The sequence below is a fragment of the Indicator indicator genome, chromosome 10, assembly GCF_027791375.1.
Source record: "Indicator indicator isolate 239-I01 chromosome 10, UM_Iind_1.1, whole genome shotgun sequence".
NCBI lineage: Eukaryota > Metazoa > Chordata > Aves > Piciformes > Indicatoridae > Indicator > Indicator indicator.
The window spans coordinates 10,628,480-10,641,653 of NC_072019.1; the positions used below are offsets into that span (position 1 = coordinate 10,628,480).

The 13,174-nt window shown below is 37.6% G+C and overlaps 1 protein-coding gene across 1 annotated transcript in view; it reads left to right on the plus strand.

Moving 5' to 3' along the window:
* Window positions 1-165: 165 nt before the first annotated feature.
* Window positions 166-13,174, plus strand: part of HS2ST1 (heparan sulfate 2-O-sulfotransferase 1) — a 68,859-nt gene continuing 55,850 nt past the window's right edge. Inside the window, exon 1 of the mRNA XM_054384355.1 lies at window positions 166-289. Within this exon, the coding sequence (XP_054240330.1) occupies window positions 166-289 (124 nt within the window). The remainder of the gene's footprint in view (window positions 290-13,174) is intronic.

The following is a 13,174-nucleotide window of genomic DNA, read 5'->3' on the forward strand; positions in this document are numbered from 1 at the left end:
GCGGGGCGATGTGAGAGCAGCGGCGACCCCTGTCGCGTGCCCCAGCCGCGCTTCCTCCGCCTGCCCTCGCTCGCGCCGTCCCTGCGGCGGCGGCTCCCGCCGGCCTCCGCGGCCGGCCCCACGTTATGCCGTGAGCCAGGGCGGGCGGCACTTCTGCTGCTGCTCATGGGGCTGCTCAGGATTATGCTGCCGCCCAAGTTGCAGCTGCTGGCGGTGCTGGTCTTCGGGGTGGCTGTGCTCTTCCTGGAAAGCCAGATCCAGAAGCTGGAGGAGTCCCGCGGCAAGCTGGGTGAGCGGCGGCGGGGCGCGGCCGGGGGCCTGAGACGGAACGGGCCGGGCTGGGGTCTAGTGAGCGGCGGGCAGGAGCAGGGCGCTGGGAGGCGGGGGAGGCGGCGGCGCGGACAGGCGGACCGGCGGCGGGAGAGCAAGGGGTCGGCAGCCCGGCTCAGCCTCCTCGGCGTGCCGCCCCGGTGGCTGCTTTCCGCGTATGGCTTCTTGTGTTTACATGCCCGAAGTGATAAGGGACTCGATCAATCCAGTCTGGGGCCAGCAGAAGGGACTGCCAGCAGCAGGGGCAGAAGCCTTGGCCTTTTGAGTTCGTTTGTATGTATGTTTTGCGAGGTCATGAGACCTGGGAGAGATCGGAGTTGGAAAGATCAATATTTCTGTACTGTGTCTGAATGGGTTTTCTTAAAAGAGCAGCGGTGTTCAAAGCTCTCAGAAGCAGCGTCTGGCCTGCATGTGCTTTCTGACGGGCACCAAGGAGGGGAGAAGAGAAGCAGCAGCGGTGCCGAAAGCGAGTCTAGTTCAGCTGCCTGCTGCTGCAACGAGTTATCTATCATCTTCTTCACATTCAATGCGACTTCAGATGTTTTACTAACGCTTGGCATTGCAAAAGAGAGCACAGTGTGGGGGGAAAAAAAAGCAAAGAAAAAAAAAGCTAAAGACACTGTTCTTGGTGATAAATTGGTAATCTGTTTTACTGTCATTGAATGTAAGGTGTTACGTTCTGCAGTTTATTGAATGTAGTTATCCCCTAGGCTGTTACAGATCTGTAGTTACAAAAATTATGAATTTGAAAACGGTAAGATTTCTTTTGCTTTTCGTGTCTTATAAGATCTTCCTTGAAGTAATAGCTGCCTGGTAGGCAACACTTTTTGTTATATGTAAGGCTGCAGAAGTTGTATAGATTTTACATTACTTAATTAAGAGCTCCAGGGATGTGAAAGAATACCATCCTGAACATAGTTGTTGGTGGACAGAAGTCTAAAAACAGAGCATTGGGATTTCTGATGTATGCAAATGCAGAAGCTAGTTTACGAACGTTGATTTGTTTTCTTATTTGGCTGGGCTAAGATACTTAGACTGTGAATACTTCAACTTTGTAGGAAGAAAAGTGCACATGTCGTGTTCTTACTGATGTAAGAACTTAAAGTGGACTTTGAGTGATGTGGGAAGTTTAACAGTGAGCTTCTAACAGAGCCAGTCAGCATAAACTTAATGTTGAGCTGTATGAATGCCACTGGGATTTTACTTCTCAGCATTTCTTTTCCCTTTTGTACAATCTGAGCTGGATGTAAGAGATTAGAACCCTGGAAATGCTAGTGGTTGATAGCTTGAGTTACAGAATGCTCTTCTGCATATTTTTCAACTGAAAGTTTGTGCTAATTATAATGGACGTGTAATTTTTGCAGGGTCTCAATAACTAAACAAAAATTTGAAGAAAAGGAATGATTGGAATATAATTCAAGCAGATGTTAACATAGCATGCAAGGTTCAACGGAATTTTGTATCCATCCGTTTTAAACTGGTTGATATTCATGGCTTCAGTGCTTCTTTTGCTGCAATGTATCTTACTTCAAGGAAATCCACCTCCTGCCATGAAAAGATTAACATAATGCATGTGAGAAATAAGAGTTTTGCTGGTAAAACTTCCTCTTCCTCCTTAACGTATATGCCGTAGACATTGTCAAATTACATATTTATAGGATTAAAATACACAGTTGATACTGCTTTGGGACACGAATGTAATTATTGTGTTTTGCTGATTGTATTTCTCAAGGAGAAGGGAAAACCATTGTTAAGTTTATTAAAAGTGTGATGGAAAGATTTGCTTTGTGGGGAATTTAGTAGTGATTCTCTAAAACCTGTGTAAGCAAGGGCAAAAGGGCTTTCTTGCAACAGCTTTGAACACGTGTTCTGTTCTTTTAATGTGAGACTAGCTTTGTTAAAAAGCTGCTAGCTCTCTGAATGTCTCCCTATGTGTTATGTGTTTGGTATGTATTTTATGACTAGCAAATGTTAAGCTTTCATGGCAGAAGTGTTTTTACCATCGTGTTTGGTGATAAGTCTACTGAGCTGTAATATGTAGAACAGTTTTCTCCAAATCAAAGTAATTCATTTGCCTAATGCGCTTGAGTTCCAATCTTTCTTCTTGCCCCTCAAAAGTGAGAGATGTGTGAGAGTGTGTGTGAAGAGGCATTGATTTGATGATAACAACTAGTTATTTTGGTCTTTCAGTTCTGTTTCAGTGAGCACTTTATGTTACAAGTCACATTGCATATTGTTTGGGTACTTGAACTATATGTTTGCATTGATAAGTATAATAAACTGTCATCTTTGAATGTGATTGCAAGAATTAGGCTCTGACTAGGAAAACCAGATGACTTTGGATTTGATAGCAAATAAAATAATTTTGCATTCTTATCAGTAGTTCTAATAATACTCAGCCATGCTTCTGATAGGAAGGGTTTTATCCAGTTTCTTCACATATGAGCAACTCCTGATTCTGCACTGAACAGTTGGGTGGGGGTGTTAATTTCAATTCAACATCTTATGACGTGACATGAAATTGGATCATGTTACTGGGAAAAAAAAAGGAATGTAAACCTCTTTCTTTCTGTAACACTTGAAGTAGGTAAAATCCAATCATGCTGGGAAACTTTTCTAAGTTGAGAAGTACAGGAAATAGAAGTAAATGACTATCACAAATGCTAATGCCTTTTTTGTTTGTTTTTCTTGTGTGATGGGATTATTATGGCCCTGATATAATTTAAAAAGACATTTATAAACTGGTGGGTTTCTTTATCGTATGAAAGATAACTCCCTACTTAAAAATCCACCACCACCAAAAACCCAAAACCAACCAACCAAAACCCCAAAGAAAAACTAAACGTTCATTGTAACTTCTCTGCAGCTGTTGGACTTCTGAAGCACTTCACAAATAGTTTGTAATGGTGTAGTCACAGGCAGAACCAAGTCAGAATCCCGTTTCAAGTACTTTTTTGGTGAGATTTATATATAGAACTATTAATCTTTTATATTTTCAAGTTTACATGCAAGGGCAGCTGAATTGGCATTCTTTCCATACTAGTCTGTTGCTAGTTGCCAGTGAGCACCTTAATACTATGTTTTATTTAAGCCTGGTGTAGGTACTTGCCCAGTAGCTCTAGCAATGCACAGCCTAACAGAGAATATTGCATGTGAAAGGCAAATGTTGAGATTGCAATATCATTCCTGGAACAGAAATAATACCTGATCACCTTCTTGGCTTTTTGGAAGTCAGATGGGTGCAGCTTTGGATCTGGTTTAAACTGGCCTAGCATTACATGTGTACTGTGCTATCTTCTGCATTGTCATTAGTGTTAATGGTGAGCTGGATGAAAGAATTGATTCATCTGAAAGTAATCCATCCATCTCTTCCCTCCTCACCATTTTGGGATGCATTGGTGAAGAGAAGGCAGGCAAGAGGGAAGTTGTATGAGTTCTGCTTCTTGTTATTTTACCACAGCAAGTACTAGAAGTATGGTTGAGGGAAGACAGTTTCTCATTCAAGAAAGATTGTAGGATTGATTTGAGAAGGTGAGGATAGTAGGTGGGGAAATATTACTCTTTGGTGGGGTGGAGGTGAAGCAATACTGCTACTGTCTAGCTGATTAGTGATACTCATATATTGGATTTTGAATATAATTCATGTCTGAGTAACATAATATACTGAGAGCAAGGACTGAACAACTTTTTTACCCTTGCAGACGATTACTTCTGATCATGTTGAAACACTGATTAGCTGTACTGAGGGAGTATTTCTTCTGTTTAGTGATAAACAAACTTACTGGTTGTATCTGTTAATTCAGCATATAGAACTTCTAGATTTTTAAATTATTTCTTAAAAAGATGTGAACAATTTAGAAGGCTAAGGTTCTTTTCCTAAGACCAGAGACGAAAAGTTGTAATTGGTGATTAATTTATTGGCAGATTAAATTAATATTTTTTTTAAGGTAATTTCCTAGCATCTGTGGTCCTTGCTGGAGAGGTGTCTTTCAAAGCACTGTGCAGGTACCTAACAAGGCACTGTTCCTCTGAAGATAAATGGTTTCACTTCCCAATGATTAAATCTTACGTTTTCTGGAAATACAGGACTTTTTTTTTCCCCTCCAGATGTTCAAATAATAGATATCTTGCATTTCCTTCATTTTCTTCATTTGGAAAATCCCTCAGAAAACTTCTTAAGTTGTCCCTTATAATATAACATGCTTATTTCCTTAGTATATTATTTATACCTGAACTTCATTTTAAAAGAGTAACTTATGATTGTTGGCAGTTTAGGCTGCATGCAGCTATGCAAATAATTTAATAGCATTTCTTTTAAATACAGTGCCATTGCCCAGTAGTTATTATTTTCTGCTGAATAGCCTGAGGCATTTTTTCAGAAGCTGTTTTCATATGTGCCAGGTTTCCTGAAATAAGAGTTTTAATGCTACTTCCTCAGCATATCTCCTGCTAGTTAAACATTCTTCCACTTTGCTTTGCTGATCTATCATACTTGTTCATTTAGTTCCCCCTTGTCATTCCCATTCACACTGCCTGCAGTTGTTCCAGACACTTTCTCAATAAATTTTAAAACTCCTCCCATACTATGTTTGTACTTCCCATTGAAGTGTGATACAGAGCAATTGTATTAATTTTTCTTTATTTATAATGTTACTGTTTAGGATTTTTATATTTATGGCATTTTGGGAATAAATTTGCAGCTGCTGTTGTTGCATTTTCTATGAAGTTGTTAATGTCTGAACTTTGGTTAGTACCGTGCACGTTCCCAAGTGCATACAAAGGCAGTTCAGACTTGCTATTGGGCTGTAAGGCTTGGTCTCACCCCTTTTGGCTGGCACTCTAACACTGTTTCTAACAGTAGAAATATGAGGCACAAGTGTTTAAAATTTCTTTCCTTTTCTGTAAGGCTGCACATGAGCAACTTTAGTGGTGTTGTAGCCCGGTTTGCAGGCCTTGTGCTTTTAGTGAAATAGGTTTGACAATTAGTGATGTGGTGAGAGCTGTGCCTTCACTTCTAATAGCTGATGTTGTTCTGAGGAGTTATATAGCATGGGCATATATTTGTTAGAGATATTTGGAAAATAGTTTTGAAGATTAAATGGACTTTGGAAATGAGATAAAGCATATGCCTCCAGTCCTGCCAGCCATGGAGTGTAGTGGATGAGGTAATCATCTGGTAAGGTACTGTGTCTTTCTAGATTCTCCATCGAAAAAGGTCAGGTTTGGGGCAGTACATATCTATATGTCACTTTGTAACACACATTTAAGTTGAAGGGTACAAAGACTTAGAATATCATACTCCAGGGAAATCCTGGAAAAGAGCCACAATTAGAGTCAGCAGTTTAAGATAGAAAAGGCCTGTTGAGTAGACAGAAAATGCAAGTGTTATGATTTTTGGGTGGTTTTTTTTTTTTTTTTTTTTTTAGTGAATTAATGCAATAGTCCATACTTGATAATGGTAGCTCTGAGGTAGGGAATTAATTCAAGGCTGAGAACCTTTAAAGGAGTTCTAGGTTCTGTTCTTCCATGTATTTTTTTTCTATGTAAGAAGGGAGATTGGATTGGTTCAATAATGAAATACCTGGCAGATTTCAGTAATGTATTTGGCACTGTAAAAGGAAAAGTGGTAGCACTACTGGAAATCAGAAAAAGATGCTTTTAATACCTTTACTTAATCTGTGATAAAGCAACTAAAACAATGACATGGCATAACGTCATGCTAGTGCTACCTTTGTTTTTCTTGTCTATTTTCTACTTGTGATCATGGTGAAAGTAACTAGAATGTGCATGTCTGCAATATACCTTTTAAATGGAATGATTGGAAATTATGACCTTTTTTTTTTTTAGTTACCACTCTAATTTATTATCAAAGGAACTGGTTCAAAACACAGCAAAACAGTAACAAAAGTAGATACCACAAACACTCCATTAAGTTAAAATTGGTTGTGCATTTTATATATGTATGTGTGTGTATATAAACACATAGAAAATTATGTATTTTTTTTTTTTTAAAGAGCTCAAACCAGTTCTTGCTAAACTACTTAAACTTTGAAGTTAGCATAACAGGTTAAACCATTACTTTCCAGTTTATTATGTACATCTGGAATGAAATAAATCATGGGATGTTTTTTCCTTGCTTATTTCAGAAAACTGACATATTTGCAGCTGGATTCCTTTTCTTGCACAGCTTTGTATTGCCCCTGGCTATTGAAGTTAGGGACATTTGAACAGTTCATGAACAAGCTATTTCCATATCTACTGACTGGCAACCATGAATCACTCACTGTTAGACTTATTCTGGCCAGACTTGTCTTTTAATAATGAATACATTCCCCCAGATTCTTGCTCCTCTTTAGAAAACAGAAGGCTTTTCCATATGGAATCCTCCACATGCTATCACTTAATTGGCTCAAAAGACAGCCTTCTTATGTAATTGTCTCAAATTTGTCATTTTGGTTACTTACTTGAGGTGTTTTTTAACCTTGTCAAAGCAGTACTAAAACAGTGTTAAGTTCTTTGCTTGAAATGTGCTATTTATCTGTTTATAGATCTGAAATGCTAGCCCAGCCAGCTGTGGCAGTCCAAATGAACTGCTACATGTATTTACGTTATTTTTTTAATCCAGAAATGAAAGGTAAAAGACTGAGTGAAAGAAGTCCAGTGTTGAGAGAGGCATCTGAAATTTGGCCATCTGGTTGCAGCCTTTTATAAATATGTACAGACACTTACCTGCAATCTGTCCTACTTGCTATCTAGATGAGGAACTGGTAGTATCTTATCCAAACCCTTATCTTTGTGTGATGATCAAGCCTGTCAATAGATTTACCCATTCCTTAAAAACTTTTGGCCCCATGGAGTTGTGTTCAAAGCCCAGCATCTTGAAGGTGACATTCACAGTAGTCTTCAGTTGCTTAGAGGAGAAAAGCCAACCTCTTTCCTTCCTGAAATTAAGTTGGTTGGTTCTTTATTCACTTCCCAACTCTTCTCTACTTGACTTGGAGCGTTTTGAGGACTAAATCTCTCCATTTGGCATTCCTATCAGCCTATACTAAAATTACTGCCAGTGCTGATTGCAGTTGGTATGCCCAGGCACTTCACTAAAGGCATAAATTCTCAATACTCATGGAAGCATTCCTGTTGCATGTAGGTGTATATTTTTGTGTCAGGAATATGCTGACTATCAGAACATCAGTGTTATTACGGGATGTGCCCTTGAATGTCATGGTCTGGCTTCATACCGAGTGTCTGTTTGTTCCAAAGTGATTTTTCCCTTGCTGTGGTTTAGCTTTTTATGGCTATAAATTAAGAGCGTATCTTTACCATAGAGGTATTGGTTGCAAATGTGTCCGCAGGAAGCCCAGCTACATCCACATCTTTTTATTATCTAGTATTCAGTGTATTATTGTTGGCCTTACTTTGCAATATCCTTGTTTCACTATGGTTCCAATAACATCACTGCCATAGTAATTATTATTCAGGCTTTCCGGTAGTGATAAAATTCATCATGAGTAGCTGGGAATCTAGGGCAGTGAGAGAATTAATAAGATAATTAAATTACAAAAAGTATTTGGAAAGAAGCTATCTGTCATTTCAGCCCAGTCTTTGCCTGCTTTCCTTTAGGTCCATCCTCTCTATATGTCTGGGTAGATTTTAAAATGACAGCTGACATGTTTTTTTTTAATCAACTTGCTGTTTAATTCTGAATACTAATTTGTGTTGAAACATATGTAAAACTTAAGTGCTGTTTTGATAAAACACCTTTTGATGATTTTGAAGTGTTTATGCAAACCTTGTGCATAATTGCTTTAAAACTGTAAAGAGTGTGGGGATGGGATCCTAAATTCCTTAAATCAAAATGCAGCTCTTCCCTGCTTCTTGTAGTAATTTTTCTCTCAGAATATATTTTTTATTATTCTGCTTTAAAATTTTAAAAAGTAATAAAAATATACAGGGGAGAGTAAGGAATATATAAATTTATAATGTTTATGACTATAATAAGTATAAATATGATGTATGTATATATTCCTCATCTTCATTGTCTGTGTTTTCCAGTTTATATTATAGGTCTGATCTTTCTTGGACAACAGATTGAAAGGCAGTAGCATTTAATTTCACTTTGAAAAAGGTGCAAAAAGGCCGTTGAGAACATGAAGAAGAAACGGAACAGAAATTGTTTGTTCCTGTCACATTCTGCAAAGTGGAGAGGAAAACCCAGCTAACTCTTTTTTTTTTTTTTTTTTCCCTTCCCCTGAGTCTTTTCCCTGCATATTTTTAATATTTCTATTCCCTTCCTTTCTTGGACATATTCAGAAAGATTGCGTATGTAGTGTAACTGTGTTTTCTTTGAAGTATTTGCATTTCTTTATATTGATTGGGGGACTTTGGAGGAGATTTTGCCATAGTGGAAGTCTCTTTTTGCCAAATGTGGCATTTGCAATGGATTTTAATATACAAAACGCCAATCAGCAATTGATTGTGTGATACTAGAGTGAACTTTGATTATTCATTCTGAACAAAGTATTTCTGCAGTTCTTTGAAGGATTTACAAATTTAGAGTAAAAGGGAATTGAGTCCAAAAGTAGTATGTGAAAACCAGTTAATCTCATTCTAACACATTAAATAGACTAAAAAGTGTTTCTAGAACTAACCATAACAGTCTTAAGATTTTGTCTCCTTTACTATTTGACAGATGTAAAATGAGAAAATAACTTTCTGGGAGATTCAATTTCAAATTTTTGATTCCTTCAAAAACCAAGAATTAAGTTTTACCGAAGCTGAGTCCAGCCATGTCCTTTTATTTTTTTGTGATATAATAGCATCTCACATGGTTTTATTCACATGCTGGAGGACAGAAATACTACACCTTGTGTATTGACCAAAACATTCTTGAGTACAACTACATGATCACTTTCTGAAGATGTGGTTTTGTACCTGGTACACAAAATACCTTGTGTAAGGATCTGTGGTTTTGTAAACAAAGTCATAACATCAGAATTTTTGTATCCTGGTGTTGAATTAAGTGTTTCATAGAATCCTGTTTCAGCTGCACTCCCACTGACAACTTTGGAGTAAAGATTTTTCAGCATTTCATTTGTCAATAAATCTTCAGGAGTGTGTACTCTTCAAAGAGACAAAAAAGATGTTTTCCTGGCAAAATATTCTGTACATTAGTCTATAAGCTGTGCTCTGATGACCATAGCACTGAAGTGCTGTCTGTTAATCAAGTTAGTGCCTTTGGGGAATATTGGATATCTATGGTTTGACCCTTTGAGAATAATTCAGTCTGTTTAAACTGCGTTTTAGGCAAATTAACATGCAATAGCACCACTGTTTTAGCAGGACAAGTTGTCTTCAGCAGGAGTCTTCATGCTTTCTTTATCATGTGGTTAAAAAAAATAGAAAATTTCTGGCTTACTGCTTAATTTATACTTTCAAATTAGGGATGTAGACTGTGTTTAATGTATCTGCAGTAGTCTATGTGTTTTCTGCTAGGAGAAGTACCAGATCATCTTACTTTCTAGTAGGCTAGTAGTATTTAGTCTAGTCCATGAACTGCCTCATAAACATGCTTTGTGAGCCAAAAGCAAAGACTGGATGACTAGTAATACCTGTGTAAGCTTACATTTTAATGTAGCAGTGTTCATAATCTGTCATGTCTGGTACAAACTTGACTTTTATCTTTGAAATTATTCAGTTATGCTTATGTAAAAGCATTTCCATGGAACTTAGTTGGAGCAACTTTTATTCCAAAGTTTTGAATTTTGAGGAGAGATTTTGCAGTGCTTAATGAGGTAAACCTGCTGTCAGTGATGAAAGGTCCATGAGGACTTGAGGGAGTCATAAGACCCAACAGATGAGCTGTCAAAGTTGGCTGTTGGCACATAAATTTTTCCCCAACAATGTGCCCAGTACTCTTGTGGGAGAGTATTTGTCCATTGGGTGGTAACCAGAGGTGTGCGCAGCTCTTCCACCAGCAGAGATTAGAACATGAAGCATGAAGATAAAACCCTCTTGATTTTGGTTTTGTTTAATGTTTTGGGCATTGAGCTGCAGAGATGGCATATGTTTGCTTCTGGACAGGAAAGGACAGCCACCCCTTCATCCAAACCAGAAAAAAATCAGTTGAGGATATTTGTCAGGCTTCTTAGTTATTCATGAGGCATGTTAAATGAATTTGGCCTAAGGGCAAATTTATCTTGTAAGCACATAGTCAACCTTAGATGAGAATATCAAAGATGAACTTTTGAAGAGGGGAAATGAGCAGTAGAAAGGATGTGTATGTGAGGATCAGTGCAACTTTTGTGAGCTATCAACAGTGTGTCTGGTATTAATGAAAGCGAAGAGAGTGTTGGGGAATATGCTTATTTTCAAGCCTGACTTTGCTCAAGCTTTACAGTCTGAAAATTTACCTACTTCTGATTCCTTTGTCATTTACCTTCTACAATACTGCTCAACCTTCCTCTCCTTTCTGATGTGAAAAAGCAACATAAAACCGAGGTAGTGGTTTAACAGAAAGAAACAATAAATAGTAAAACATTTATATATATCCTCTCCTGGTTTTCCTGTCTGAGCTTTCCAAACCATACGCTGAAAAACATGGTCTTGCAAACATGTTTGTGGGAGCATTTTTCTAAACATTTGTGGTTACTGGAGCAACCCAAAGCATTGTTTCTAGTGATTTATATTGCCTGCTTATGTGTAATTGCATAGTTCAGATGGCAAGGCAGTCATACTATAAGAATTAGGAAGGAAAAATAGATGATAAATTACTCACATACCATGTTTAAAGAAAAAAAAAAACATGTATGAAGGAGAAATGATACTGATTTTTTTGTTTGTTTTGTTTTTGTTGTTGTTCTAAGCCATAGAATAAAAGCCTTAGAAACTAAATGACCATTTCTGTATTTTCCAGGATCATTAGTGGTGATTATGTGTAAGTTTTAAATATGTACACTTTTTGGCTTGTGGAAGCTTGTGTCAAGGTTGCAGTTAAAAACAATGGGTTGTAATAAATTTCTTAAACTGGTGCTATAAAATTTACATACAAAATATTTGTTTTACTGGAGATAATGAGAAAAATGTTAACTGGGATTGAAATACTAGCTTTCAAGAACGAATGTTGGAAAATGGTAAACTTTTTTCAGGCTCCTTTAAAACAATACAGAAATACAAATCACACTTACATCATGTGCTTTTTAAGTACGAACAAAACTACTAAATATCTGACAACTTGACACTTACGCAACAAAAATCTGTCAAGTATTCATATAGCAGCAGCAATGTGAAATACAGTGTTCTTACATCTTGAGTCTAGACATAACTGGTATGCAAGAGAAGAAAAAATTGTCTTTGATAGTCAGAAATTGATTTGGCTGAGTTTTCTCTCCTTGATGGAATTACGTATCTACAAACTCTCTGCAAAGGTTTTTATCCCTTCAACATTTGCTAAATGAGGTTCCACAACTAAATAGTGACCTAAATTGGCAAGAATATTTAGCTTCTCTATAGAAAACTTTCTAGACCTGAGAAATATGTTATCAGGCAAGTAGCTTAAAGCTTTACCAACTGATAAGGGTTAACCACGTACAGATACAAAACCATAAAAAGGGTTTATTCTTTTTAATTTGTTCAAAATTTCTGTTACAAGGAATTTGAGGAGCTAAAAAACGTGTGATATTGAGGGATCAGAAATGCATTGATTTTAAACTTGACTAAACTTCTTGGTTTATGTAATCTCAGTAGCACCTTTCATAATTTTCCTGTGGTATTTAATATATGGCATTCTGTGGTATCAATATTTTAAGCAACTGCATGCTACACAAGATGGAATATGGGAATGTAGTGTATGCTAATGTGTTGTATATGTGTCCTTGTCTTGTCCCATAGAGACCCTTACACAGATTTTGAGTGTTTGGTTTGTTTTCAGAGCAAATAATTCGTGGTTTAGGCAGTTTGTAGAAATCAAAAATGTAATTATTTGAGGACAATTATTTTCTTAGGTTTATTGCTGCTTCCTGTTTGATCTGAAATTTTCCCTTCTATGCTTTGTGAGCCTTGGCTGTGATGTTGGAATCAAGAACACTTTCTTTATTGAGCTTTTTGCCATTTTACAGGTTAATTTGTGAACCACCGACTGAACAGCACGACTTTTACAGACTATAAAGTGCACCCTTGTAACATGGAGTAACAATCATATAAAACAGTCTGTTGGGGAAAGTAATTTTCCCCACATCCTTTAAAGAGTTTGCACTTGAAGAAGGGGGACGGTTGAGTCTGTAGGGTCTTACAATAATTCACAGAAATACAGGAGATGACAGGATGGGAGGTTAGTGCTAATGGTGTGGGCCACTGTAGGCTGTCAAGCATGGAAACGTTAGTAACACTTCTGCCTCTGCTCTTGAAGTCTGTGGACTTCAAAGGATATAACTATGTGTGGCTTATATGACAGGAGAAAATAAATTCTAAAGTTTTCGTATTTCAGATGGAAAGTAATTTAAAAAAATGTCCTTAGGGACCACTCTAATACAGAAATGATACCATCTGTTTGATCTATGTCCTCCACAGCTATATTGCAGTTTACTTATATATGTACAAGAATCCACTGTTAGCATGTATTTTAAACCTGGAATTTCTCAATGCAAATTTGAGAAATATTGGTATGGATGGAAGATCATATTGGTATCTTTGTGTCACCTTGGTCTCCCTTACCCTGTTTAAAGCTACATGGCTCAGGTTTGCACTGGCACTGCAGGCTACTGCAGCCTCTCTTGAAGGTCTGTGAATTTGACTAAGTTTGGTTCTGCTCAGGTACTTGTTCCACAGCTCCCTTGCATGTTTCTGAAGT